The 25,618-nt window shown below is 51.9% G+C and overlaps 12 protein-coding genes across 12 annotated transcripts; 7 read left to right on the forward strand and 5 right to left on the reverse strand.

Annotated features, from left to right (window-relative positions):
* Positions 1-395: 395 nt before the first annotated feature.
* BU25DRAFT_469591 (uncharacterized protein) lies at positions 396-1,260 on the forward strand (the record flags this gene model as incomplete). Its single annotated transcript, XM_033710765.1, has 2 exons — positions 396-1,156; positions 1,209-1,260. The coding sequence occupies exons 1-2, from the start codon at positions 618-620 to the stop codon at positions 1,258-1,260; spliced, it is 591 nt and encodes a 196-aa protein (XP_033561346.1). The 5' UTR covers positions 396-617.
* Positions 1,261-2,748: 1,488 nt separating this feature from the next.
* Positions 2,749-3,518, reverse strand: BU25DRAFT_69991 (uncharacterized protein). The gene has a single exon (XM_033712024.1). The coding sequence runs from the start codon at positions 3,259-3,261 to the stop codon at positions 2,872-2,874; it is 390 nt and encodes a 129-aa protein (XP_033561347.1). The 5' UTR covers positions 3,262-3,518; the 3' UTR covers positions 2,749-2,871.
* On the reverse strand, positions 3,361-4,377 carry BU25DRAFT_422037 (uncharacterized protein; the record flags this gene model as incomplete). Its single annotated transcript, XM_033708129.1, has 5 exons — positions 3,361-3,384; positions 3,473-3,746; positions 3,832-3,985; positions 4,138-4,287; positions 4,329-4,377. 5 exons carry the CDS (start codon positions 4,375-4,377, stop codon positions 3,361-3,363), a joined length of 651 nt encoding a protein of 216 aa, XP_033561348.1.
* A 445-nt stretch (positions 4,378-4,822) lies between these two features.
* BU25DRAFT_69994 (uncharacterized protein) lies at positions 4,823-5,839 on the forward strand. The gene is made up of 2 exons (XM_033712025.1): positions 4,823-5,097; positions 5,164-5,839. The coding sequence occupies exon 2, from the start codon at positions 5,241-5,243 to the stop codon at positions 5,829-5,831; it is 591 nt and encodes a 196-aa protein (XP_033561349.1). The 5' UTR covers positions 4,823-5,097; positions 5,164-5,240; the 3' UTR covers positions 5,832-5,839.
* A 1,350-nt stretch (positions 5,840-7,189) lies between these two features.
* On the forward strand, positions 7,190-7,723 carry BU25DRAFT_431738 (uncharacterized protein; the record flags this gene model as incomplete). The annotated part of the gene is made up of 1 exon (XM_033708673.1): positions 7,190-7,723. The coding sequence occupies one exon, from the start codon at positions 7,190-7,192 to the stop codon at positions 7,721-7,723; it is 534 nt and encodes a 177-aa protein (XP_033561350.1).
* A 1,832-nt stretch (positions 7,724-9,555) lies between these two features.
* BU25DRAFT_491644 (AAA-domain-containing protein) lies at positions 9,556-11,955 on the reverse strand. Its single transcript, XM_033711582.1, has 2 exons — positions 10,212-11,955; positions 9,556-10,156 (listed from the first exon to the last, which is right to left on the reverse strand). The coding sequence occupies exons 1-2, from the start codon at positions 11,865-11,867 to the stop codon at positions 9,590-9,592; spliced, it is 2,223 nt and encodes a 740-aa protein (XP_033561351.1). The 5' UTR covers positions 11,868-11,955; the 3' UTR covers positions 9,556-9,589.
* Positions 11,956-12,102: 147 nt separating this feature from the next.
* BU25DRAFT_411228 (charged multivesicular body protein-like protein 6) lies at positions 12,103-13,019 on the forward strand. The gene is made up of 3 exons (XM_033706502.1): positions 12,103-12,188; positions 12,236-12,599; positions 12,657-13,019. Exons 1-3 carry the CDS (start codon positions 12,145-12,147, stop codon positions 12,888-12,890), a joined length of 642 nt encoding a protein of 213 aa, XP_033561352.1. The 5' UTR covers positions 12,103-12,144; the 3' UTR covers positions 12,891-13,019.
* A 90-nt stretch (positions 13,020-13,109) lies between these two features.
* Positions 13,110-13,984, forward strand: BU25DRAFT_411229 (DUF1000-domain-containing protein). Its single transcript, XM_033706503.1, has one exon. The coding sequence runs from the start codon at positions 13,245-13,247 to the stop codon at positions 13,905-13,907; it is 663 nt and encodes a 220-aa protein (XP_033561353.1). The 5' UTR covers positions 13,110-13,244; the 3' UTR covers positions 13,908-13,984.
* An 87-nt stretch (positions 13,985-14,071) lies between these two features.
* BU25DRAFT_411230 (Sm-like ribonucleoprotein) lies at positions 14,072-14,770 on the reverse strand. Its single transcript, XM_033706504.1, has 2 exons — positions 14,592-14,770; positions 14,072-14,540 (listed from the first exon to the last, which is right to left on the reverse strand). The coding sequence occupies exons 1-2, from the start codon at positions 14,614-14,616 to the stop codon at positions 14,269-14,271; spliced, it is 297 nt and encodes a 98-aa protein (XP_033561354.1). The 5' UTR covers positions 14,617-14,770; the 3' UTR covers positions 14,072-14,268.
* Positions 14,771-15,722: 952 nt separating this feature from the next.
* Positions 15,723-17,070, forward strand: BU25DRAFT_491648 (uncharacterized protein). The gene is made up of 2 exons (XM_033711583.1): positions 15,723-16,387; positions 16,436-17,070. Exons 1-2 carry the CDS (start codon positions 15,965-15,967, stop codon positions 17,018-17,020), a joined length of 1,008 nt encoding a protein of 335 aa, XP_033561355.1. The 5' UTR covers positions 15,723-15,964; the 3' UTR covers positions 17,021-17,070.
* Positions 17,071-18,444: 1,374 nt separating this feature from the next.
* BU25DRAFT_70070 (uncharacterized protein) lies at positions 18,445-20,704 on the forward strand. Its single transcript, XM_033712026.1, has 2 exons — positions 18,445-19,872; positions 19,927-20,704. The coding sequence occupies exons 1-2, from the start codon at positions 18,559-18,561 to the stop codon at positions 20,329-20,331; spliced, it is 1,719 nt and encodes a 572-aa protein (XP_033561356.1). The 5' UTR covers positions 18,445-18,558; the 3' UTR covers positions 20,332-20,704.
* Positions 20,705-24,251: 3,547 nt separating this feature from the next.
* On the reverse strand, positions 24,252-25,373 carry BU25DRAFT_458963 (uncharacterized protein; the record flags this gene model as incomplete). Its single annotated transcript, XM_033710248.1, has 1 exon — positions 24,252-25,373. The coding sequence occupies one exon, from the start codon at positions 25,371-25,373 to the stop codon at positions 24,252-24,254; it is 1,122 nt and encodes a 373-aa protein (XP_033561357.1).
* Between the last annotated feature and the right edge of the window lie 245 nt (positions 25,374-25,618).

Raw genomic sequence — 25,618 nt, forward strand, 5'->3', positions numbered from 1 at the left:
AATGCCTGTTGACAGCGCCCTCGATGTTGGCGTCCTTTGAAGGTAGTCTGCGCTGCTGTTCGGCTTCCTGGCACGCCCTGCGCGTTTTGCAGGTATACATCGATGTCCAGACGGAGAAGGTCGGGGCCTGCGAGGTTGCGTTGCTGGAACATCGACGGGTGCAGCTCGCGCATTCCATTTCGCTACTAAATCGTGTTACTCGTCAATGGTTGACGGAGTGGTGAGAGATGTGGTGAGAGATGGAGGTTGTCGTGGTGATAAGTGCTGCTTCCTCGAGCTTTCCAGTTTCGGCTACGAGATGTAAACAACAAAATGCCAACGGCGATACCAGCGGTGATATTGAACACCTGTATGCACCACATCATGGAAAGTCAACTCCAATGTTACATGTCCGACCTGAACTCGTCATTCTATGTGAAGCTTTTCTCAAAAGGAAAGTCGCCCTTGACCGCTCGTTCCTCCTGGCCGTGGTGAAGTGAAGGCATCCTTCACTCGAACACTTTCATCGCCATCTGCGCCTAGCGTGAAAGATCTTCAACAGTAGTGCACAAAACCAGCCTTCGTAACACTCCCATTTACGCACACACACTCAATTCCCCATCGGTTAGCCACCAAATATGCAGCACAACACCTACCTTATACATTACATCCGACAATCCCATGGCCCCTTACCATCACCAAGCAAGTCATTACCTCAGCGCCCAAAAATGCAACCGCCACTGCAGGGCACATTCCACGCCGGTTTTCACCCAGGTGCTCGCCTGGTGTACTCTACGAACTTGACGACACCACCTACGTCAAGCCCTATCCCACAAAACAACACCACAAATGGTCAGCAACCTTCAACAGCCAAACCTGAACCGGCACAATACACCTTGGAGGACGGACCGCGCGACGCGCTTGGCACAGCTGCGTACTACAAGAGCTGGGTTTTCCGCAAGAAGGTCATCGAAGGCACCACCCGGGTGACGGGACAAGAAGCTGAAGCTGAAGCTGGCGAAAACATCGATGACAGCGCCGATGAAAACTACCACAAGAAGTCCAAGCAGGTAGACAGGACGAAGTCACTAGTTTTGATCTTCAGCAGGACGAACGTGCGCCGAGCAAACGCTCAGCGCAAAGTGAATGAGAGGATACAGCGAGCAAATCGAAGATCGTAAGCCAAAGCCTAATCGCAATGCAGCAATGCAAGAACTAACGACCCGCAGGAAGTTTTTGAGGAACTTAGAACGCGCGGAATGTTGCTTTGGCTGGGACTAAACAGGGGCGTTGGGCGTGCTTTCCATGTCAGAGCCTTAGCGCTACAGCTACTAAGCAGGTGCAGACGATAATTCAGGCACCGACACAAAGCTTTAAGACATTGAGTTCGAGAAAATCCGAAATTCCAATCGACTACTCGCGCCAAGTGATGCATATTTGTTGTCCTGCAGGTACCCCAAGGATTCGCCCTGTAGCGCGGCAACACCGCCTCCGATTCACCTTCTCGGCAAGCCGGCTGACCTCTAGGTACCCGTGTCAAAGTTTCACAGCAGCTTACAGCTTCTTCCACTCTTTATCATCTTAATTCAGGCCTCACTCCAGCAATTCACTTCAGCAAACCAAGCGCTGCTCATTTTGCTATCAACAAGCTCACATCTTTTCCCGGCCATCACCCAACACACCTGCACGCGTAACAGCGCAGATCCCCCACAAATACCCAGACCCTCCCAATATCTCCATCTTGCCTATGGAGTATGAGAATGAACATAGCCTTACCTAGGAAGACTTCCAACCCAAACCCAAGGATGCGAACAAACTAGAACCTCTTCAACGAGACAATAAAGCATCAGAGCCATACTGGAAGCGCGTCGCCGACAAGGTCAATAATCCATGCACTCGGTTCGCTCAATACAACCCAAAACTTGGCAACCCAAGGTGCTGCAACCTCGACCGCTCAGCCGTGCTAGCTGTCTACCAGTAGGCACTATCGATGCAGGAACATACATCCAAGGTTGACTCCACCAAGATCCATCTGGAGGTAGTGAGCAAAGTCACAACTATCCTCGATCTTGGCACCGCAGAGCCTACCGACCCGGTCTTCACCAACAAAGGCACCTTCCTCACCCCTCTCGAGCCTCACTACGCTCAACCTAGACAGAACTACTACGATCGCAAAGATGGTCAAAGGGACGACACATACTACCATACTGGACTGAGACGGCTGAGGGAGTGGAGGAAGAGGGTTGGCCGGGTGTGTATCCTGCGAGGGCGGTTGAGCAAGAGAGAAGAAAAAGGAAGGAGAGGCGCAGGGAGAGGAGGACGGTGCTGAGAGAGCCCGTTGCAGAGGGGCTCTTGATGGCGTACAAAGCGGATCTGGTGGAGTGGGGTAAGGAGGTGGATGCCGATCCTGAGAGACCGTGGAGCTAAGCGGTTCGAGGGAGATGGAGGCTAGACCAACTGTCAAGACGGAATTTGGAGTCAAACCCCTGGAGAAGGAAACTGTGCATTGCCTGCTTAGATGCATATCGCGAAGGATTGGGATCCACGGAAAATCAACCTCGTATTCTACTATCAAGCAATATCTGTGTAGAGGTCTTGTATGAAGCAAATCTTACTACTATTGTGCGGGAATCTTATACACAATAATACGCTGTCTGAGGAGACGTCTTGACGATGGCGTTGAGCTGGAATGGAAGCAGTGTCCACATTAGACGATAATGTGTCATCACCCTGACATGTCAAATATGTTCAAATTTCAGGCGTGATAACGTCGAAAACCTTGAGCTGTTCTAGTCTACTTGCAATCTATAGAAGTTGAAAATCGCGCGGTCCTCTGGACTGAGAAAGAACAACTGACCACGGATAGATGGCTGCGGTCGCCCCATAGCACTGTTAGAGATGAGAGATGAACCGCTCCGCGTTGTGGTAGAGATGTTGCTCACACAGCTGGAAGATGTGTTCAAGGGTATGGTCCATGGCCGAATTTACGTCGCACAGATACACTGAGTCTGATAAGCATAACAGACAATGGAATGCGACATCGTCTCGGTGCACGACGCTTCTACCTGGTTTCAATAGCAGCAAGACCACACGCCAAGTGCAGAATTGGGTGGTGGTTCGTCGATGACGAATGTGAGTGGCCACCATAACGATTTCTCTGCGCCGCCTTGAAGTGCTCACCGACATGGTCTCGCCGTACTTCCCAGGAGTCCAGCATCGCACCACAGAAACCACAACCCAGACTGATCTGGATGAATGATGGGTTCGCACTGCACTACGCATTGATCAGAGCTTTTGCTGGGATCTCGACTCCATGAACACATTTGGCGTGTTGGATGGATTTGTCTTGTCTCCAGAAGACACGCTGCTGCAACTCGACACTCATGCAGGCGGAGAAGTGTTTCTCTACAAGATGTCAGAGATTTATGTTCTGCGTTTGACAGACAAAGAATTTCGGAGGCTCTAGAGGGCTAGCATCTTCATAGTAACATACCCACCGATACGGGCAGTAGTGTATGGCTTCTTCATGACGGGCCCATTCATATCGAGTGACGAATGAACTTTCGCATTCGGGCCACGTGTAGGCATAGTATCCGACAGCGCTGACACTGAAATCACCCAAAAGTGTTTCAACTTTGCGCGACGCACTAGCATTTCGAGAGCGCCGGAAGTAAGATTTCCATTGCCTCCTACCGCGACGGGATCCACGTGAGTCGACTGACCTTCGATTGTGTTTGCTCTGTTGAGACGAGCCAGAGCCAGCAGAACTGCGGGAGCCGTCTCCCAGCGTTACAGATGCTGGGATTGCAGCACCGGGCAGTATTGGCTTGCCGAGTAAACCAGAGGTCTCACGGCGATGCGATTACGGGAAGGGGATGCGGGTATTCAGAGCTTTCTAGCCAGGTCTCAGTGGAGCTTTTACTACCGGCAGCCGAGACGTGGCTCAGTGCCTCCAAATCAGCCGCAGAAATGCCACTGTTGGGTTCGACAGGTGTATGCTTGGGTGCTAGATACCCCTGTTAGCTATGTTTTACCAATGCCCATCGTGGTAATCATGTAAGACCTTTGATTTGCGCGATCTTGAGTTGGAAAACCACGGTTGAATGGTTTTAGCTGTAAGTTGTGTCGCCTGCCCAAGCACAGAGACCTCACCCTTACTCGGGTGCGGATTTTGGCGAAAATGCTTCTCCAGAACGCTTTTAGCTACATCGTAGATCTTGGTTCGCTTAGGTCTGGTCAACGTTGTTCTAGTTGCAGGTAGCGATTCGGTATTCGCGCTTGGCTCGAGGGTTACCGGCGATGCACCCGCTGCAGTGGGAACGATACTGTGTGCTGAATGCTCCACTTACAGTCCTCTCTCTGGCCTGTCGTCTTCGCATACTGGAAATTGAGGAGCATGCTCGTAGTCGACCTGCTGCTGTTGCCTTACGTCAAGTGACTGCGGACCTAGTGACGTGTTTTCTGTCGGATCAGGTTGGTCTGGGCAGATAGCAGATTCTGCAGTCTAAAAGAGAACTCGTCTCCAGTCTAAAAAGAAGCAAAAATACATGTGCAATGGCCACAGATGATACAAGGCAATGAAATGCCAACTTCGAAAGTGTTAGTACTGTCCGCTTGTTGTAGGGGGTCTCGAATGGCAGTGATATAGGGACGTGACGGAAAGAGCGTTATAAGTGGTTATCGCTTCCGTAAGCCAGGTGTCGTCCGTCCAAGGTAGCGTAATATCACGGCTGTCCAAGTTCTGGGACAATGGCTGCGTCGTTTCGAAGCTCGATCCTAGCGCGAAAGTTTCGCAATCGAGTAAGTCCATAACAAGAGGCAAGAATGTGATGATTCGATAGCATCGCTATTCTCAATATTGGAGCCCTTATATACTCACCGCTCCTGAGGTTGAAGTACTCGGTGTTGATGTGCAAGGTGAGAAACGAGGCGCGGCCTAGACCAGATCAGGGAAGGCGCGCACCCCTAGGAAATCAGGGGAAGTGACCTTCCGCATCATTGTCATCGTGTTCAATCGAGTTGGGATAGTGTTCAGATAATTCCTGCCTCATGAGAGATGATGTGGAAGCATCGGTGATGGATGGTCATCGAAGGTGGCACGACTGTGGTTGCGCTAAGGTACTCCCCGCCATGGTGGGGCATCCGTTATCGCTTCGCTGCTAATCGCGACAAATCACACCTCAGGCGATATAGCTGGAATCGACACCTTGCCGTTACGCAGAGTTCAGCTTCCCTATCATCAGTGTACACTGGTCCTTGTCATGGCATTCGAATCTCCTTACGAAAAGGCGCTCGCAGCCATCGACTCCGCGCACGCTCTCGACCCCAACAAAACCACCATCGCCGGCGCCGAAATCCCCTACGAACTGCACTACGCGCAAAAATGCACATCCTATCTCGAAAAGCGCTCTCCAGATGCGCCAGAACACCTCCGCCTTGCAATCCGCGCGCAACACTTCCGTCGCTGGGAAGTCCCACGCTCATCCTATCCCATGACACGCGTAGGGTACCACAGCTGGCGCACCTTCCTCAAAAAACGTCAAGCCAAGCTCGTTGAAACTATCTGCAAGGACGCCGGATACTCTGAGGAGACAACACAAAGAGTGGGTGCGCTGATAAGAAAGGAAGATCTGAAAGAGGATGAAGAGACGCAGGTACTGGAAGATGTTGCTTGTCTGGTATTTCTTGATGATCAATTTGAAGCCTTTGAGAAAGAGCATGACGAGGAGAAGATTATCAAGATTCTGCAGAAGACGTGGGGAAAGATGACGGAGAAGGGACATGAGTTGGCGTTGCAGATTCCTATGGGCGAGAGGCCGAAGGCGGTCATTGCTAAGGCTTTAGCTGGGTAGACTGAGGTTGATGCCATCATATCAATCCCTGGACAGTCCCTCGAGACCCTTGGAAGAACTTGTGAACATTGATAGTGCAAGGAGGAAGGCACCTTAAGCCCGAAGCCACCAATCGCGCAGAGCAGAAGCTTCCATCCATCTGCACCGCCACAGCGCCACAGCATGACGTCGCTACCTGGAAACCCATCTCACCAACTCTACAGCTCGCAGGTATAAGACCACCCAGGCTTCCGTGTACAATTTCCCACAACAAGATCACAATCATCTCTCTACCGATCCCTACTCTACACACCTCTGCCGCCAACTCTCAGCCAACCATAAGTCAAGAGAACCACGATGCCAGCCACTACCACATCTGTCAGCTCAGCAACCGCACATACGGCGCACGATGTCTCGCGACCGAACACACAAAGCGTAGCTAGCGCGAACACACAACAAAGCGAACAAGAGATAGAGAAGGATAGGGAGGCAGAGAAATTGTATAAAGAGAGGATCGAGGAGGAGTACGCTAAGCGTGAGGGCGGCGCGTAGATGGAGTGTGCCACCGACGCACTTTACTGAATGCACTCTGTGAGATACACTTATGGGCCCGGTGGGATGGTGACATCCCCCGGTGGGCTATGCAATGCTTCGACTGATGGCAGTATCTATCTCCTGTCGCCAAGACCATACCTTGTCAATACCACCATCTGTGTTACAACTGCAATCAAACCTCGTTAAACCCTCCAATCGCCCCTGCGCCCCCTCAGACCACAAACTCTATCTCAAAGTCCATCGGCTTAAACAGCGAGTCCTACCCCGGCCTTCTCCAAGAATATTCGGCTCTTGAGCGAGATCGACCCTGCAACTGCCCACGTGTACCCCTTAAAATGACAGCCTCGCCAACCACCGATGCCCAGCCCAAGTGCCGATTAGATCCCTGTCATAGTCAAACAAATGTTCCGTATTGCGGAGGAATACGAAGATCTGCACGCACGCGCCTCATTTCGGCATCTGGCAATCATGGCGTTTCAGCGGAAGCTGCCAAGGCAATCTAGAGTAAACAGCGGAAACAAACACCATAGACTCCATCTCCTTTCTTTGGTGAGCTTGCTGCCAAAGCAATCTGCTCAAGGTCCGCTGATACATTGCTGCACGGATGTGTAGCTTCTTGTGGAAGTCGAGTCCTGCAATGTCTCTACGAACGACTTTGGTCTCGAAGCAGGAGTGAATTGTATGATCGACGTATGATGAAGCCATTATATAAAGCCCATTCCATCGCAATATTCGTGTCGATTCAGTGCAGCCCATCCACCGCAGCTCACCCATCATCCGAAGCGCCCTTCGCCTCAGCACAAGTCCATACACAAACCGCAACCATGAAGTTCTCCCTCATACTCCCCGTCCTGGCATGCGCCTCCACCGTCCACGGCGCCATAACCTGGACCCTTGCCAAAGCATCGAATCCAACCGCAGACCAGAGCGACGCCTACGCGAAAATCGAAGCCGCCATGCGTCTTGCCGTCGCGCGCTACGGTCGCTACTCATCCGCCTCAAAAACAATCCGCGTTGCCTACTCACCCGGCGTGCCGACCGCAGAAGCAAATTTTAACGGCGACCTGCGCTTTGGTTCGAACAGGGCGTACATGAATGAGCGCACAGCCATGCATGAGATCAGCCATACGCTAGGGATTGGGCAGACGAGCGCGTTCAACACCAAATGCGCAGCTGGAGACTGGAGGACTGCGCTGCCACTACTGAGGAGCTGGGATGGTGCGAGTGCGGTGATCAACTGTGGTGGTGGGCACATTTGGCCGTATGGGTTGAACTATGATAATGAATGGAGTGAGACGAATGCGAATAGGCATGTGCAGCTTATTGGTGCGATGATCAAGGATGGATTGCAGGGCTAGGTTGCCACTAGGAAGTGAAGAGGGCAAGCGGTGTTTCGAGCGTTGTTCGGTTCTTGTGAATAACTTATGTTCGTTGTGGATGATGATTAGTGTTAGCTACTGGTATGCTATTCGGCAGTAAATATTGACCCGCTCGATTCTATCAATGAATTTCCTTTACCAAAAGAACATTTAATGAAATATGTTGTTACCCTTGTTGTCCATACTGATCAGCCTGCTCATCTGTTCATCAGCGGCGGCCACCGAAAGCATGCCTCGAGCATTTCCACGACAGGCCAACATGCTCCAAGGCTCTCTGTATCTTGCTTCCTTCATTGCTAGCATCATGGCCCAGCAAGGCAATGACGTTACACCCAATGTCTGCGCCGAATCCTCCTTCCCACAACCATATTCCCGAACTGGTTGATCTTAGATCTTTAGACGGACACACAGCTCAATCCAGCCATACTCAGCTCGCAATATACCGAAGTCAGAAAATTTTCGATGACCGCTAGCCACGTTGGCAACGATTAGGGTTTTACCCTTGCAACATTTCACCGCTTATCGACCGCCTAGAAAACAAGGCAGAGTGAATGTCCGATTGGAAACAAAAGTGCGTGCAGTGCATTTCAACGGCTTGACACTGACGGGTTTCCCTGCATTCACTGCTTGCATTGACAGCTGCACAACCGTTGTCCCAGGATCTTTGAGTTCAGCGATTTTACGCCCGCTTTTCTTTGCATTAGCACAACTGCACCATTATCCTGGAAACTTCGACAGCCGCGCACTGGCGACGGCGGCATTTGAGGCGTTCTTGAGGTGGCAAGGTGAGGGAGGGGGGATAGCGAGGGCGATTTGACGGTGCCGCTGTATGATAGTGTGGATGGGGTGGTGTTGGAGGCGAGAGGCGAGAGGCTATTATTTTGGGCATCCTTAGTACTGAGTGTTTGCTCCGGTGTTCTTTAACTATATATCCTATAGCCCGGTTATGTGCCTTAGCCTTTCTGGAAGGATGTTTTGAACCAGAACAATACCCGTCTGCTCTTGTGTTTACCCGTTACTTTGTCGCGCCAACTCCCTCGACTATGCAACGACGCACTATCATGTCGACTCCTGCTCCTCTTTTGCCTTTGCTCTCTGCCAAACCACTCTTTCAGTTCGTCAGGCAGTGTAACCGGCGTCGCCTCCATCGCTGGCCAGGCCTCGGAGTCCACAGCAGGCGCCACCTGCATCCCTGGCATCGGTGCAAATGCTGGCATCTCATCTCCCTTCTCATCCTTTCGTCTTCAAAAGCGAATCTTCTTGATCTTTCTACAATTATCCGTAGTGTCCACAGCGCTATCCCCGAAGTCCTCCTTAATCTTCCGATCCATAGCGCAATCCTGGCACTCTTTTGCTCTTCCACTCACACAACCCTTGGTCTTGCGTCTGAAGCATCGACAGGCTCTTCCGGCTGCCGGCACGCTGGAGGCAGTCAAGCTGCAATAAGTCCACTTCAGAAAGTGGGTGTGCGGACAGCTGGAGTAGTGGGCGTGGATCTCGGTACACATGCTGGAGGTAAACGGTGGAGTTTTGAGCGTGGTAGGTGTGGTCCTGGTGTGGTTGGGATATGAGATGCTGGAGGGAGTCGGAATACTCTTGTGACGCGGGGATTGGATGGAGAGTGAAGTGAATGAAGAGTGGTGAACAGGGGTTTGGTGTGGAGGTAGTCAGGCAGTGAAATAGCTTTGATCGTGCGTGTGAAGCGAACTGAGGAGGTCGTCAATGCATTGTACGCGTCGCTTTCACAAGCAAAAGCAGAAGTTGGAGGAAGTCGCAGCATCCAAGGTTCACAAGACAGGAGGTCTTCAGGTCTTGTTAATCTCTCATTCCTAACTACTTGACACCTTAAAACAGCTTCGTCTCGAAGCGCTTACGCAAGTCCTCATACTTCTTGACATCACCGACGCTAGGTCTAATGGTCTTGACTGCCTCCACAATGTCGATTTCCTCAACAATTTCGGCACGGCGGCGGAGTGCGTGCTGGCCTGCCTTGCGTAGTAAGGACTCAAGGTCAGCTCCAGAGAAGTTGTTGCACTCCTCCCGGCGTCCCACCTCCGCCAAAGACTCGCGAATGACTCCACGCTGCCTAATTAGGGCGCGCAGAATGTCGACGCGCTCTTCTGGTTTGGGAAGCTCGACATACAACAGTGTCTCCAAACGGCCAGGACGTAACATAGCTTCGTCGATCATCTCAGGGCGATTGGTGGCTGCAATCAGATATATGCCCTCGCGCATGCTAAGGCCATCCAGCTCAGTGAGCAGTGTGTTAACGACACGTGCGGACGCCTCATGGAGTTCGCTAGAGCGCTTGGGCACAAGAGCATCCAGCTCGTCAAAGAATATGACGCAGGGAACGGAGCTGCGGGCGCGCATAAAGACTTGCCGGAGGGCGCGTTCGGATTCTCCGACGTACTAGCGTCGAGTCAGTTAAGGTACTCAGAATGTATAGAAATGGGAAATAGTGTACCTTGTTCAGTAACTCAGGACCCTTAACGCTGATAAAGTTTGCTTTTGATTCTGCAGCAACGGCCTTGGCCAGCAGCGTCTTACCGCACCCGGGAGGTCCCCAGAGTAGTACGCCCGTGGGCGCAGAGATACCGACCTTGGCGTATCGCTGTGGATTCTGTATGGGCTCGACGATAGCCATTTCGAGCTCGTCGCGTACGCCTTCAAGGGCACCAACGTCACGCCATGTTGTATCTGGCACGGTGGCAAAGCCTTCTCTCTTTGAGGACGGAGTGATCGTAGGAAGCACAGCCTGAAAAGCTTCCATCGAGATGACTGAGTCTTCGAAACCCGCAGGACGTGTAGCATCCTTATCGCGTACTCGCAGGACTAGGCGTCTCCAGGATCGTATTGTCTCAGCATCATCGGCAGTAACTTTGGCAACGTCTACCTCCATCTCAGTCTCGTTCGCTGCAGCTTGCAGTTCCAGTGCCTCGCGGTATCTTTCCATTTCCCAGGTACCCGCCTTACTAACCAGATCCTTGAGGTCAGCGCCCACAAAACCGGCGGTCATTTTAGCAAGGCTGGTAAAATTGACATCCTCCGAAAGCTTCGGCTTGCGCGTAAGTGCTCTCAGAATGGACTCCCGCATGGCCTCATTGGGCACACCCATATTGATCTCAGTGTCGAATCGACCTCCACGGCGGAGCGCAGGATCCAGGCTGTCCGGTCGATTTGATGCTGCCAGAACGATAACCGGCTTGCCATCGTTGCCTTCCATGGCCAAGCTGTCCATCGAGATGAGGAGCTGAGCAACAATACGCTTCTCCATTTGACTCTGTGCATTGTCTCGCTTAGGCGCGATAACGTCGATCTCATCGATGAAGATGAGGCAGGGTGCCACCTCCTTGGCGCGCTCGAAGTGCTCACGGATCTGCTTCTCAGACTCTCCAGACATGCCGGACACGACAGATGGTCCGAGGATCTCGATGAATGGCACACCCAGTTCAGCCGCAGCCGCTCGGCAGATGACCGTCTTTCCGCATCCAGGAGGGCCGTGCAGCAGAATTCCGCGCGGGATAGGGATCTCTCTTTGAACATACTCCTCAGGACAGAGCAGCGGCAGGACAAGGTGCTCCTTCAACTGGTTCATGACCTTGCTCACACCACCGAGGTCCTCTAGGCTGACGCCAGATGGTGGTGCAGTGTCGATCTTGGCCTCCTTCGGCTCCTTTTTCTGTCTTTTGCTCTCCCTCTCCCCACTGGCCTTGACACCATCGCGTTTTTTGCTCTTCTCACCATTGACCGTGGAGGGAGTCACGGCCCCAGAATTGGCCCACTGACCGACGATTTGCTTGTTCATCCAGTCAGCTGACTTGCTCTCCTTCTCTTTCTGTGCCTTTTCCTCCATCTCGCCAAAGTCGCCCTCAATATCAGCAATTTCATCGCTAACCTCTTCGTCCTCTCGCATCACGTCGATAACGCGTTCGATGGAGTCCTCCAGCTGCTTCTTAGGCCGTCTTTTGAGGCTGGAATTGGACTTTTGAATGAAGTCCTGGATAGTCGAGATCCGAAGTTTGAGAGGTGACTCATTCTTGTCGTCAAGATACTTGCAAACAATCTGGTAGATGTCACGGTCGAGACCTTGCTGAAGTGAGGGGCGACCGCGGGGCGCCATGCTTGATGTACCACCTGGAGGTAGTCAGATAATTAAGACGCCTTCAAGCTTCAGGCAACGATTTTGCGACTTGGGTCGAAGCTCGAAGTTGGTTGGTGTTCCTGACAATCTCCAAAGTCCAGTCCACAAATATTTTGCCAGGCCTCGGACCAAGGTCTTAATCGATAAGACTAGCGCGCCCGGCCCATCTCCGGCGTCGGCAGTGCGCCTACGTCAATCAAGGCAGGCACGCGCTTCGAGTCACATACACTGATGCGCTGATGGAAATACAGCTAGCATGGGGAACTCAAGCAGCTCGAACAAGATCTCCGCCCAGGACAAGTGCGTCTGCGTGTCCCATGCTTTGGGCGCATTGTTAATGGCTGCAGGGCGATCCTGGATATGAAGAACCAGCGCGATAAGCTGCGACAGTACCAGAAGCGCATCACTGTGCTGACCAACCATGAGAAGGCGATCGCGAAAGAGTGCCTGGCAAAGGGCGATACAAATAGGGCCAAGTTGGCGCTCAGGCGGAAGAAGTACCAGGAAGGGCTAATCCAGAAGACGGATGCACAGCTGGCGCAGTTGGAGCAGCTCTCCAGCGATGTCGAGTTTGCGCTCGTGCAGAAGGACGTGTTGTATGGGCTGCAGCAAGGTACTGCGGTACTGAAAGAGATCCACAAAGAGATGGGCGGCATAGAAAATGTGGAGAAGCTGCTGGGTGAGAATGCCGAGGCGAGGGCATACCAGGAGGTGCGCATGACCAGGTCTCTCTCACTGATGCTAGGTTGGCTGACCCTGACATTACAGGAAATCAGCGAGCTGCTCGCGAACAAGATGTCGAACCAGGACGAAGACGAAGTCGAGGACGAGCTCGAGGCCCTCGAACAAGAGGTCAACGGCGTCACGCTGCCCGATCCACCTGTCAAACAGCCCGAGTTCACACCAGAACAGAAAGCGAAAATCTCGAGAGACCGGGCGCAAAGAAGAGCTCAAGAGCGTGCTGCTGAGCAGGAGCAGACGGCAGAACCCATGTTGGCATAATAGTCAGCGGGCATATACGTGCATTGAGCGAGGCGTTGGGGTTATTTTGAGTACAGCGATGGAAATGGATAGTTGGCATGCAGCGTTATAGAAGTTATTAGAAGACCAAACGATGCTACTTGAACTGTGCACGTGCCTACATGCTCCGTCCCGAGGCGTGACTTCCCAGTGGGCGATTATGGCTTGCATTCGCGTCATCTCCCGTTGCTTCTTTGACTACCAATACCCCCCACCTCACTACGACTCCTAATTCACATCTCCCAACGTCGCCGCTGAGCACCCTCCGAACAACCAACACCAAAGCTGAAGCTACCCCGCTACCCCGCCAACACCACAACCTCACCACCACCCACCATGTCGCACTCGCACTGCCACGACGAATCCCACAGCCACGACCATGGCGACCACGACCACGACCACAGTGACGACATAACGCCTGCCCTCCAAAACATCCTCTACTCACAAATCGACTTCAACGCTCTGCGCACCCTAAATGAAGACACCTCCAACAGCGGGCGCTCGATCTGCCAAAAAACATGGGCGCAGCGGCTCTCCCCCACACCCGAGCTAGTCTCCAGCGCCGACGAGCAACTCCTCATGCTCATCCCATTCACAGGCCAAGTGCGACTGCACTCGATCCTGATACGGACGTCGGACAGCGACGCGAGTCCCAAGACGTTGAAGGTGTTTGCGAATTTTGGGGATGATATGGATTTTGAGACGGCGAGTGAGAAGGAGGCTACACAGACGCTGGAGATTGCGAGGACGAATGAGGTTCAGGAGATCCCAATGAAGAGGGTGCATTTCAACAACACGCGGAGTTTAGCATTGTTTTTCGAAGATAATTGGAGTCAGGGTGAGGAAGATGAGACGAGAATTAGTTATTTGGCGTTTAAGGGGGATTTTATGAAGCTGAATAAGGAGCCGGTTAGTGTGCTGTATGAGGCTGCTGCGAATCCGGCGGATCATAAGGCTATTGCTGGGGTAAAGGAAGGGATGGGGAGGGGGATACAGTAGCAGAAGAGACGGAGAAAATGAGAAGCAACATGGAGAGTCGTGCGTAAACTGCAGACACTGTTTCGATAGCGTTTGTCCTATTTACAATTGTGTATGACAGATCTCGCAATCTGCGGTGTCAGCGAAACGAATGCCATGTCAAGTGAAGTAACGTACTCTGTGCTTAAATATTTTCATGGGTATCATCTCTCTGCAAGGCCGTCGTATCCAATCTTTCGCCCAGCCTTGCGTTCGCCGTTTTGTCTTCCAGAGTCATTTTTCCTGCAGATCCTGCTGACCGGATCGTCTCCGCGGCCATTGTGTCCTTCTCGCTGACCCTATAGTGTTCCATAATTTCGTTCTCTGTATCTGTGTCATCCCTTCAGACATGCCTCGTACTCCCCAGCACCTCGCCATGCACCTTCGTCCAATCAATCTTCTCATCAATATCCTCATCCACCCGCCCACACACCGCCACACTATCGCCCCGCACAATATACAATCCCAGCGGTACTTCTTCGCTCGGTACGCCTTCCTCGGCTGGTCGAATGATGCGTTCGTATGCGTCGGCGAGCACGAGGTTCATTGAGCCGTCGCACGAAAAAAGGGTCCCGACCATGGTCCGCCCGTCGAGGGTTAGGACGGATACTTTTTCTAGGAGAGGTTAGTAGGGGAAGGGAGTATTGGCGAGGGAGGAAGAGGTACTGTTGAGGTAGGCGTTTAGTGCCATTGTGGTGAGTGTTGTGTGGATGATTTTTGAGGTGAGAAGAAGTATTGGTAGGCCAAATGAGTAAGCGTGATTGATGTTCTAACCGCGAGCGTAGAAGATGGCCTAGTTTCTTCGAGAAAGAATGTTTCGAGAAGTGACTTGAAGCTTGTTGTGTAGGTTCGGTCGTGATACTGGTGCTAGAGAGCTTCAGCATCGACATTGTAGAAGTCCGTGCGTTCATCTCAGCCAATCAGATGTTCCTACCTCCGCAATAACGCTTTCACGACGGTCGCTCGTTTTGCTCCTGAACTTGTCCCTGCGATTCCAAAAGCAGAGTCCTGACGACGGCAGGCTTGCTGCGACATGCTCTGAAATTCTTGGACGTTACGAGCCTATATTTGGTTATGCGTATACTGCCGTATATGACCTTCGTATGGTTTCCAGGCACAAAAATGAACTACATAACTCAAGGTCTTATTAGCATCTCACTGGCAACTTGAAGGTAGGACTGACATCTGAAGCGCGATAAGCAATTCTCAAACTCTCAAGACGATGCTGTGCAGAAGTGGAGTCTGCCGGCGAGCTCCGCAATCAGCCATTGCTTGTGCACTAGCGCCAATGTGCGAGCGGCTGCACTTGCAGATGAAGTCCACACCTTCTCTTCATGAGGATCAACGTCTTCCACACATGTGCTGCTTAGCTGAGAGAATAGCATCAACACTGGCTGGCGCATCTCAAAGCATGTCGTTTCAGGTTCATTGATACCGATAAGAGCGTACCGATGCATGTGAAACGTCTCTGTAGAGCGCGACCTCGCTCGACACTCACAAGGCAGCTCGCAGGCTTCTTCGAGCAGGTAATTCTGGATCGCCTCACACCAGCCAGCCGCTCCACCACCCACATGGCATTGATATTTGACGGGTCGGCATTCATCCCGTTTCTGCACAACGGGAATCCGCACTCGGCAAGACGTCGAATGGCAGAGCCCTCGCGTTCGCTGTGGCGCAAAGCTCATACACCCGTGACTCGCATTGCAGAGAGCGGGATGTCGCTAATCTGATAAGCGAATCACCTTTCGCGTGCGATTACCACACATGTGCTTCTATCCCCGTCTTGGGAGGTGAAATGGTCATTTGTATTGTGCGCGGGACATGTGCAGCCTCGCCTTACTGGTTGCATTACGGGCGCATTCACACCCGCCTCCACTAACGGTCACCTCGAATTGCGCGCCTGTCCGCTCGCTATCTGCTCTCCCCAAGACGTTATCTGTAACCTTGTCGACCAATACGCTGGGAATAGATGTGTTCCAGCCTACTGGCACTCGAGACCTCCAAACACCATGCGTCCACCCTCATACTGATCCAAAGCTATGGCCTTCGAAGTCGACAATGATGCGCTACCGACGGCGAACATCACGCCGTTACCCACGGCGATGACGGCTGCTGCGTTTCTTGGGATTGCCTGGTACTTGAGTGTCGAAGTCAGCGTCCGTCTGCTGTCCAGGGCAACGTGCCGTAGCCTCTACTTCTGGTCTTGTCTCGCCTGCTCCTGGGGTATCATCATCCACGCTGTCCTCATTGTTCTTCTGGACTTTAAGATCTGGGAAAGCTATGGCGCCATCGTCATGATCCACTTGTCTTGGTGGACATATGTTGTGTCGCAGTCCGTTGTACTTTATTCGCGACTCAGCTTAGTCCTTCAAAGACTTGAAACAGGCCGTTACATCCTTTACATGGTCGTCGTCAACTCCATCGTCTTTGGTCTGGGGACCGTTGTGTTAGGCATGGTCGCCGTAAGTGCACTCCACCTTCTCCTCTGATCGTTCACTGACAATCTCCAGCGTCACCCAGCCATGGTCCACAAACTCGGCCCCGCAAACCTAATCTGGGACAAAATCGAACTCGCCGCCTTCTTCCTCCAAGAGACCATCATCTCACTCCTCTATATCCGCGAGACGGCACGGCATCTCCAAAACGTTGCTCTCCTCGGCACAAACACACGTACCACTCGGCGCGTGCTACATCACCTGATCTTCGTCAACGTATTCATCATCTGTCTTGATTGCAGTCTCATCGGCCTGTGCTATGCAGGCTTCTTTTTCTTGCAGGGCTACTACAAGGCTGCGGTGTACGCTGTTAAGCTGCGCACGGAGTTCACGATTTTGAATCAGCTGAGGTCCTCCTTGCCGGGGTCGTCGGAGCAGGAGAGTGATTTCAGGGTGTATGGGAGGTCGGGGAGCAGGCATTTGGGTGGAGGAGGAGCCGGAGTGCAGAGTGCGAGACGGGGTGTTGATAGCCAGCATAGTGAGATTCAGATGGTGGTCATGCAGAGTGGACGGCATGGAGGGATTACGATACAAAAGGATGTTGTTATCTCGTCGACGAGGAGGGATGAGAGTGATAGCTTTGAGGCGGCGAGGCCTTGAAAGGCCTGGAGGTCGTCGCAGAGACTTGGACGAGAGATTTGATACCCGCTTATAATGACAGCCTAATGAGTACTATAAACTTGACTGTCGTTTTGACATGGGTACTACACATGACGATAACTCTCAACAGCTCCGCTTTGAGATTCACTATCACGCGGCCACATGCCTCAGGATATCAACCTGCATGGCCCCCTGGATCTTTTTACAGAGCAGTAGCAGTCTTTCCCATGCCAGTCCTGGATCTTAGGAAAGAGGAGCCATTTGCCCTGACGTTACACAAGTTGCGGCCTAGACTTGCGATCCATCCTAGGTGTATGTGTCGTAGCAATCGAAGTCTGTTTGCACAGCCCAGTGATGTCCTGCATAGATGAATACGAGGTTCTCCAGTGATTTACTTACAAGTTGAGATGCGCGTTGAAGTCATCTAGCCAATGCACATTGCTGACAGTTTGTAGACTAGTCTGGGGCTCGGAAAGGAGGTATACTTTCGACTGCGCTTACTAGATGAAGCATAGTGCTAGGTGCGACTGTTAGCCCAGAATCTGTAAAATCTCCCTGCGATATTTGATTGCAGTTCACTTTTTACTAGTAAGGGTGTAGAGCATTTGTGTTGGGGTTGCGGAAAGATGCCGGGCAGGCACAAGCCTAGTGTGATTAGTAAGAGTTTAGCGGAGGTCGAGACAGGTCTAACATCGCTACCAGATCTCAAATGCTGTCACTTTGTCTACAACCCTCGTCTTAACACACCGACCAGGATTATAAAGCCTGCATTTACGTCGAACTCGTTGCGGTTACAATGTGTACGCCGAACGTAGTTGCCAGATGGAAAGATTCTGTGCGAGCGATATAGAGCTGAAAAGGATGGGAAAGCTTTCAACAATGCATCAGCCCAACGTCAACACCAACACCTCTGCTAAGCCCTACTATCAGCCCTATAACATGATTGTGAACGCCACGTCGAGGCTTGCAAAGCCATCTCATTAACGAGCCACTGTTTGACGCAAGTCAAGATCGTCTCCGCCCGCTCCGCTCACCTGAATTCGCAGCCTCAAAGGTGGGCTCCCGCAAGAGGCAGAAATCTCAGTTGAGGCAGAAATCTCAGTTGAGGCTGAAGATCCTGATAGACCTGCGCTGGGTACATTGCCCAACAACTTGTCACTCCTGTCAACCGTTCGGTGGCGACGGCCGTCAAGCCCGCATGACGCTGATTCGCTAGTGTCGATCAGCTCGAACAGGGAAGGATCGACCGAAAAGTAGCCGCATCTCCACCTTTTGTTTTTGATGTCAGCTGCAAGTCTTTCGCACAACATTTCTGGGCAGGAACAGAACGCTATCGTGGCACGAGTCGCTCAACATCTTTATCCGATACCTTCTACCGACACATCTCCCGACGTACCTGTGTTGGCCCACATTCTTACACTTTTACGGGAGCGACGGACCTACGGGCGAGCTGTGCCATGACGAATTAAGGAAGGGTTCCGGTGCCGCGCGAGCACTTCCTGTTGCGTCACGCGAAAGTGTGTCGCTGGGCTACGAAGATGAGTAGTATTGCACCGCGCAAGGGCACGCGACGAGCATGCGACCCTTGCTCTGTCAGAAAAGTGCGCTGTGACGGCAACCAACCGTGTACCCGGTGTGAAGCTGCAAGCTGGGAATGTACCTATTTAAAGACGCATGGGAAATCCGGCCCCAAAGGACCCCGTCGAACTACAGAAGCCGCTATCAGAAGGTTGCAGGAGCGCAGCAAGAGCAGTCAAGACGGGTCAAGGAGTAACAGTGAGGCAAGCTTCGATCTTGGAAGTCCGAGTCCAACCGAGTTTCCGTACATCGAACAACTGCCACCCATCAGTGATGTTGAGGTGGAGCAGCTGGGATGGTCCGACACGATCAGCCCGACGTTCCCAACGACGCAAAGTAAGCCCCAGCGGATATCGACATCCTGCATCTCTCAGTATCTGGACGTCTACCAATCACGAGGGTACGGCATCTGGCCCGTGGTTGATGCTGAAGCATTGACTGCACGTCTTCTTACTCATCCTGACGATGTGGAGGCGTACGCCCTGGCGACTGCTATATCTGCCGCCATTGTGAGCCAGTTTTCTATCGATGCTGAGCCAGGCAGTCCAGTCGAAGGACACTACCGTGTGTCGAGTGGTGTGTTTGAGGTAGAGGCAAGGCGTACACGCGACGAATCGGATCATATGGAACACACTACCGTCTTTTCGATACTGGGCAGCTTCTTCCTGCACGTATATTCTGCCAACATCGGTCGCATGAACGCTTCAACGGTTTATCTTGGAGAAGCAATCACGAAAGCACACATCCTTGGGCTGCACAAGACTTCCTACTACGAGTTCATGAGTATCGAGCAGGTGCAGCAGAATTTAAGACTGTACTGGCTTCTGTTTATTACTGAGAGGGCACATTCCATTCAGCACGACGTACCAACAACACTGAAGCGAGCACCAGACCTACCATCATTGGAGAACCTGGACGACGGTTCAGTTACGCCAGCTTTCATACAGCTATGTCGCCTCTTTAACATCCTGGACGTCACAATTACAGCGGATCCTTCCGCGGCTCGAGGAGCACTTGCCCTGGCTCAGCAGCAGCTCAGTAGTGACGAAGCCCCGCTGAGCCTTGAGAATGAACTGCAACGGGCCGATATCTCCATGACACAGCAGTGGATGCGCATATTCCTCTGGCAGCATGCACTGAACGTTACGAATTTGAGCAGCATGAATAACGACAACGAGTTTTCTTTCTCTTTCCCGGCGCAAGTTGCGCAGAATGTTCTGTCGAACCTCAGCAGTCTGAGCCAGCAGAGCGTAGAGGCACATGGACCAGGAATGGTACACGCTACATCCTAGTCGCTCACGATCTTTGTACTAACCAATGTCCAGGAGTCAAAGCTCTTCGATGTCGCCAACTCCTTAGCAGACGTTATGATCATCATGCCCTCAATGAATCACGAATCGCATTTTGGCATCGGCCCTCGAGATCTCATCCACTCCCTTTCGCAAGTCCTTTCTTCATTCCGAGGTGGAAACCCCGCGGTCATCAACATCCTCCAAGATAAATTGACGCAACTGGGCATGGCTGTGGGGTTGCCGCAGAGGCTGCTCGAGATGTCTTCGCCGGAAGAGGAGAAAAAAGAATGGTATGGCGAACGATCTATGTCTGCGCCTTCCAGTTGTGGTTCGTCGTATCCTTCCGCCACGCCATTATCACCGACATATCCTGCGGGCATGAACATGGATGGTCAGTCGCCAACGCTTCCGTCGAGTACGAGCATGGTCGGCAACTATTGAAGGGTTTGAGATCAACCAGATTCCGTCCAATATCACCAATGTGTCCTTCATGTCTATCACTGACGTGACGATATTCAGTAACAATATACGACCAGTCCCCATGCGGCGGAAAGGGTCGAACATCTGCGTACAAGATCTACAAGCCTCGCACATATGCACACACTCTACGTGACCTCGCAATCCTGATTGGCAATAGACCAGCCACGTCATTAACACGGCGGCCTTACTCTTGGAATATACCACCGCTGATATAAACACCATCATGGCATCATCGCCAGGACGTCAGATTAGATGGAAATTGAAACAGGCATCTTCAGGCTCTGCAACATGCTGCAGTGTAATCATCGCTTGCATGCGTCCAAGCTTACACTCGTCTCTATCTTTTCGAGCCTAGGAGGACCGGTCCAGTAGCGCTAAATACCCTTTGTTGCTTCGGCAAGTTGTCACTGCATGCTCTTACAGCTATACTCATCTTTAACAAGGTACACTGTGCTCGAGTCCCCTTTCGGCAACATGAGCGCATGTGCCACCATCCCGCGGCAGTGATGCTTCACTCGGTGGCACAGCAATGGTCTTAGCTGTACGTTGGATAGTTGCAATGTGGTAGTGAGACGTCGGTATGCAGTCGCGTAGATAGTGTTCGTGTTGCTGTATCTATTGGCCCCACAAGCCCTGACCCACACGGCAGTGGCTATACTGGGTTAGCACGTTACTGGGCATGTATATATCGTCGTCTCCTACCTAGTCAACAACTCAGCACAGTATTCCATCGACCCGATAGTCCTACGTTATCGTTTACCGTAGCTATCAGTATTCTACAGCGATCCACACCGCTACAGTTCGAGCTGTGGATGAGGCAAATTTAACATGTACAGACATCCACCATTGTTTCTTTCCTACATGTTTCTCTGCCTAAGAGTCCCATCTTATACATGCCCTGTTGGATATCATCTTCACTTCTACATTTAGACACTAATGCTGCCTTGCACAATTGTCCTATTTCTAGCTGATTTGTCAATATCCCATTGGCGCATTTGCCTGTTGCCATGATCAATACATACTGTCTTCTCAGATCGACAAATGATAGAAGCTTTGCAGTGAACTTTCGATGGGATCTCAAGGAGCGGTATATCACTCGCGCCTCAAGAGTGCAGAGAGCGTGATATGAGCACTTTCTCCTCGATTTGGGGGTACTTGACGTTAGTCTGTGCAACGGTGTGGCTTGATGAGATGTGGTAAGGCTGCACGGAGTTTTGAGGATGTTGTGCAGCATTTGTGTTAGTGCTGGGGAGTCAGCAAAGTGTGTGGGCGTTGATGTTCAAACGTGGAGTTTCCGATCGATTATTGAGCGGTTAGCGCAGCGTTTGGAACGAATTGGAAGTGGAGAGTAACGGATGACTTCGCGAAAGAAATCCATCTTCAATTGTTGTAAGTTATAGGGCAGAACGTTTGTAGTTTCTTTCAAGTCCAGTCCATACGAGTCTAGGTTTATGAATGAAGGATTAAAAATGGGGCAGCGAGTGTCAGCTTCCTGATGCATGTTAGGGTTATCAAATGTATTAGTATCGAGATTTTGGATGGCGAGTAGGGATTCTGAACGTTGTGAGAATTGTTTGTCATTAAGACCCTACATTTGCCATTGGCTATCCACATCCTGTGACGTCCTATTCCTTCCCCCCCCCCCCCCCTCTTTCTTCTCTTTCTGTTACGTGCCCACAAACCCCACACGCTCATTACCAAGTGACTGGGCTCAGAGCCTAGCAGTGGATTGCATTATAGCGGGTTGCGTTTCTGCCGCGTGGATAGCAAGATGTGAAGAATGTAATGCTCCAGTAGAGAAGGGGTTCGCTTGCCGAGACGGAAAGATCCACTTCAAGAGGGGCGAGGATCTGAAACGAGGGAAACAAATCCCCAATGTCTACTGACTTCCCGTATGAACAGTACTAGCTGACGCCAGGCGCCGGTGTTGCAGGAAGATAATTCCGCCTCTTTCCTCAGGTGTGTGTAGTTGAATGATTTCGTCCCATCTATGTAAGATGGCATCGCATCGGAGATCCTCCGAGGATGAGAGAGGCGCTCTGTGTCGAATGAAATATTGCTCCAGCCGTTTTTGTACGCCTTCCACTCTTGTAATGTGAAATGGGAATTTTGTTCAATGATTTGCTCCACGTCGATCGCTGGACCGAGATCAAAGTTTCAACGTATGTTGCCTCGCATTGCAGCCATATCTCGCAACAAGTCGGAGAGTCCCTCATATCCATAGCAACGCTGAAGCCTCCGAAGATGCCATATACCCAGACCGGACACACTGCTCGGAATCTTCGGCGGTCATCGCGACCAAACCACGCATAATGCACTCATCCAGTGCAGTCTGCACAGCCGCGCCTTAACGATTGATGTTGAAGACTTGTGTGGCCTTCTCTCATAGTGATTCGCCATCAGGGATCAAAGTGAAACTATCCTTGGGCATGCCCAGAGAAGACGGTGTTGCGGCCTCGAGAATTCCATCGAGATATAGATTTTGAAGCCCAGTAAGTGCCTACACGCGTGGAAAGCCCATCCAGTGTGTGACCGGGTTCAATGACGCATTTCCAAAAGTTAGCAAGTCGACAGATGCGGAGTTTGGGGTTTTCTTTACAAAACAGGATCAGGCCCTGCAAGTGACACTCCGGGCATGCGCCCAATTCGCGGTCTTCGATGAGTTCCATGTTTCCTATGTGTTAGCGTGTTGAAGGCGGAGGTGTCTCCAGAAAGGCGATCGCGGTCGTAGCTGCAGATATGGCGTGGTTCTTGTTTGGATAGGCCGAATCTCATCCGTTGGTGATCAAAGTCAAAATATGTGTTCTCTAGTATACGTTCGACGTCGTCCTATTTGAGACTGGTCCAAGGCTTGGAAATTGGACTGATGAAATTCTCCTCAATCTCGCTCCAGCCGTTGCTTTCCTTCATAGAATCAGGGTCCTCCGAAAGATGAGGGTTTTTCCTTCCAGTGGAAGTCCGCGCGTCTCTTCTCTGATCCTGCGGCAGGTACGCATAAGAGACAGGTTGATCCCCTCATTGCTCCCTTCGAACAACTTGTTGCGGCCTGCATCGTGGATATAACCGACGGGCTCAGAGACGTAGGCACTGTAAACAAGATTTCGAAGTTCACGAGACAGGCGGAAGAGTGGTTAGGCTGGCTGTGCTGATTCTTGGGCGTGGCGTGAAGAGACAAGAGTGGACACATGAAAAGTGGTCGAGTTCGGAGGCATGGTTGCTTGGGGTCTCCTTTGAGCTTGGCAGGGACTGAGAGCCTTGTATATTCACGGGAGGGTACCGCTGTTTTGGCGTTTTATGGATGCCAGAATGCAGACACAATCAAGGTATACAAAACCATGAGACGCAGAGCCTTGTCTTCGAGAATGCAAACATTGTAAGGATGACCACTTTCTTTCTTTTTTCGCAACATCGCCAGAACCTTCGGTAGCCGGCACTTCTTTTCTAAGGTGGATACCGGATCAGTGGAGAAGCGACGGGATTTTCAAATGGATTGACCAAGGTGACTGTATTGCCAACACAAGTAGCAGCGCCGTCGACTCCTGAGACGTTACATCGAGGTTGCAGCAGGCCGCGGCTTCTAGTTCGCAGCCTTTCACCGATAGATGATGAAGTGGGCGAGCCCTTTGGTCCAAATCATCACAAAGATGGGCTTTTAGATGCCGCGGCTATCTTCACCACGCTCGAAAAGACTCTTCAAAACCGTAATGTCCTACAAACACAGACAGACTTCAGTAATCCTAAAACTTAAATCCGAAAGTGGTCTGTCTAACAGTGCATGATCGAGGCCGTTCATATCCTACTATATTCTCAAGATTGGTCAACAAGATGCTCCATTGGCACCACACGCATCGCCGTGGTGTCCAGTGGTGCTTCCTCATCCGTCAGACAACATCCCAAAACCCCTTTCTACCACCCCCACCGTTTCCAAGCCCAACATCCACAGTTCCACGGCTTGCATATTGCACCGCCATCATTCTGCCATCGCCATTGTGATCCATGTCCGAATGTCTGTACAGCTGTGGTGAATCCTGTAATCCCAGCTCCTTTCCAACCCACGCCCGCAATTCTTCACCTCGAAACTTTTCATTGTTAGACAACTGCTGCAAAGCATAATCCACACCCATCGCAAATCCCTGCTTCACACCCACCCCCTCAGAAAGTCTCGGAACCGGCGCATAAACACCAGGTCCGAGCACGCGTCTCTTCTGCACTGGAGAGCTGCTCGCGAACTCCTGAGAATGGTTGGTATCATTGAAAATGACGTCGTCTTCGTACACACAACGCGCTCGCTTGCCACCCGTCGACGGGGTAATGTCACTTGACGATGAACGCGCGATAAAGGAAGAGTCCGGGCTGTGCTCAGCAAGGCCGAGGAGGGCGGCGGCGGCGGCGCGGCGGTCTTCTTCGTCTGTTGCTAGCAGTGGCGTAGTGATTGGAAGCTGAGCTGCGGGCTTGGTGCGAGTAGTGCGGGATGGGCGTTTTTTTATGCCTGCGATAGTGGAAGGTTTGCTGCTTGGTACGCGCTTGGTGATCGTGGTTTTCTTCACGGCGGAGGACTTTCGAGTGGCGGGGTGCTGGGAGGGCGCCGCTGGGGGCGTTGTGTTTTCTTTACCGCTGTCGGGGGTGCATGGTGTGCGTCTTGGTGCTGCATTGTTCCACATGGAAGGGTTCAGTGAAGGGTGGTTAATGTTAGCTGCGGATGAGTGGAGTGCACTGTTCGCGGTGTCTTTGTTGGCGTGCTCTTCTTGCTCATCGATCTCGTTGTGTCGCTCATGGATCTCCACAATACGCGCCTCGACTTCTCGTTTCAGCTGCACAGGAGTTGCTGCGGACGCGCCGCTCATGCCAGCACGAGCAGCGGTGAGCGCGTTCTTGATGACTCGTTGAAGATTTTGGGCACGTTCAAAGTCCTTGGAATCTGGGAACTGAACTCCGACTGCGCCGTGAAGTCGTTCAAGGCTGGTGACAAGACGCTCGTGAGTCAGTCGACCGTGGCGTCCCATCTTTGTAATTTCGAAATTGATCGTAGAGGAGTTGATGGTGAAGACGTGGAGAATATCACGTTACACGTCGAGTGATTGCTGATTAGCAGGAAGCGTGGCAAGTCCAAAAGGCCAAGGTGGAGGTGAGGTGAAGCGAAGCGTGGAGAGCGCGTTGTTATGACGAAAGCTGCGCGTGACTAGGTGGGAATTGCGTAGCGTGTGGGAAGCGAGTTGTGGCGAGGGCTGAGCGTATTGAGGTCGAAGTA

Source organism: Macroventuria anomochaeta (genome assembly GCF_010093625.1).
Source record: "Macroventuria anomochaeta strain CBS 525.71 unplaced genomic scaffold BU25scaffold_18, whole genome shotgun sequence".
Taxonomy (NCBI): domain Eukaryota; kingdom Fungi; phylum Ascomycota; class Dothideomycetes; order Pleosporales; family Didymellaceae; genus Macroventuria; species Macroventuria anomochaeta.

Excerpts from the sequence above, each read along its gene's own strand:
- BU25DRAFT_491648 (XM_033711583.1), top strand. The coding sequence starts at position 15,965 with ATGGCCTTCGAAGTCGACAATGATGCGCTACCGACGGCGAACATCACG. Across the intron at positions 16,388-16,435 it reads TTGTGTTAGGCATGGTCGCC|CGTCACCCAGCCATGGTCCA; the intron begins GTAAGTGCACTC and ends GACAATCTCCAG.
- BU25DRAFT_411230 (XM_033706504.1), bottom strand. The coding sequence starts at position 14,616 with ATGGCACTAAACGCCTACCTCAACA. Across the intron at positions 14,541-14,591 it reads ACTAAACGCCTACCTCAACA|AAAAAGTATCCGTCCTAACC; the intron begins GTACCTCTTCCT and ends AACCTCTCCTAG.
- BU25DRAFT_70070 (XM_033712026.1), top strand. The coding sequence starts at position 18,559 with ATGAGTAGTATTGCACCGCGCAAGGGCACGCGACGAGCATGCGACCCT. Across the intron at positions 19,873-19,926 it reads AGGCACATGGACCAGGAATG|TCAAAGCTCTTCGATGTCGC; the intron begins GTACACGCTACA and ends AATGTCCAGGAG.
- BU25DRAFT_491644 (XM_033711582.1), bottom strand. The coding sequence starts at position 11,867 with ATGGCGCCCCGCGGTCGCCCCTCACTTCAGCAAGGTCTCGACCGTGAC. Across the intron at positions 10,157-10,211 it reads GTCCTGAGTTACTGAACAAG|TACGTCGGAGAATCCGAACG; the intron begins GTACACTATTTC and ends ACTCGACGCTAG.
- BU25DRAFT_69991 (XM_033712024.1), bottom strand. The coding sequence starts at position 3,261 with ATGCGTAGTGCAGTGCGAACCCATCATTCATCCAGATCAGTCTGGGTT.
- BU25DRAFT_69994 (XM_033712025.1), top strand. The coding sequence starts at position 5,241 with ATGGCATTCGAATCTCCTTACGAAAAGGCGCTCGCAGCCATCGACTCC.
- BU25DRAFT_411229 (XM_033706503.1), top strand. The coding sequence starts at position 13,245 with ATGTCGCACTCGCACTGCCACGACGAATCCCACAGCCACGACCATGGC.
- BU25DRAFT_411228 (XM_033706502.1), top strand. The coding sequence starts at position 12,145 with ATGGGGAACTCAAGCAGCTCGAACAAGATCTCCGCCCAGGACAA. Across the intron at positions 12,189-12,235 it reads AAGATCTCCGCCCAGGACAA|GGCGATCCTGGATATGAAGA; the intron begins GTGCGTCTGCGT and ends TAATGGCTGCAG. Across the intron at positions 12,600-12,656 it reads AGGCGAGGGCATACCAGGAG|GAAATCAGCGAGCTGCTCGC; the intron begins GTGCGCATGACC and ends CTGACATTACAG.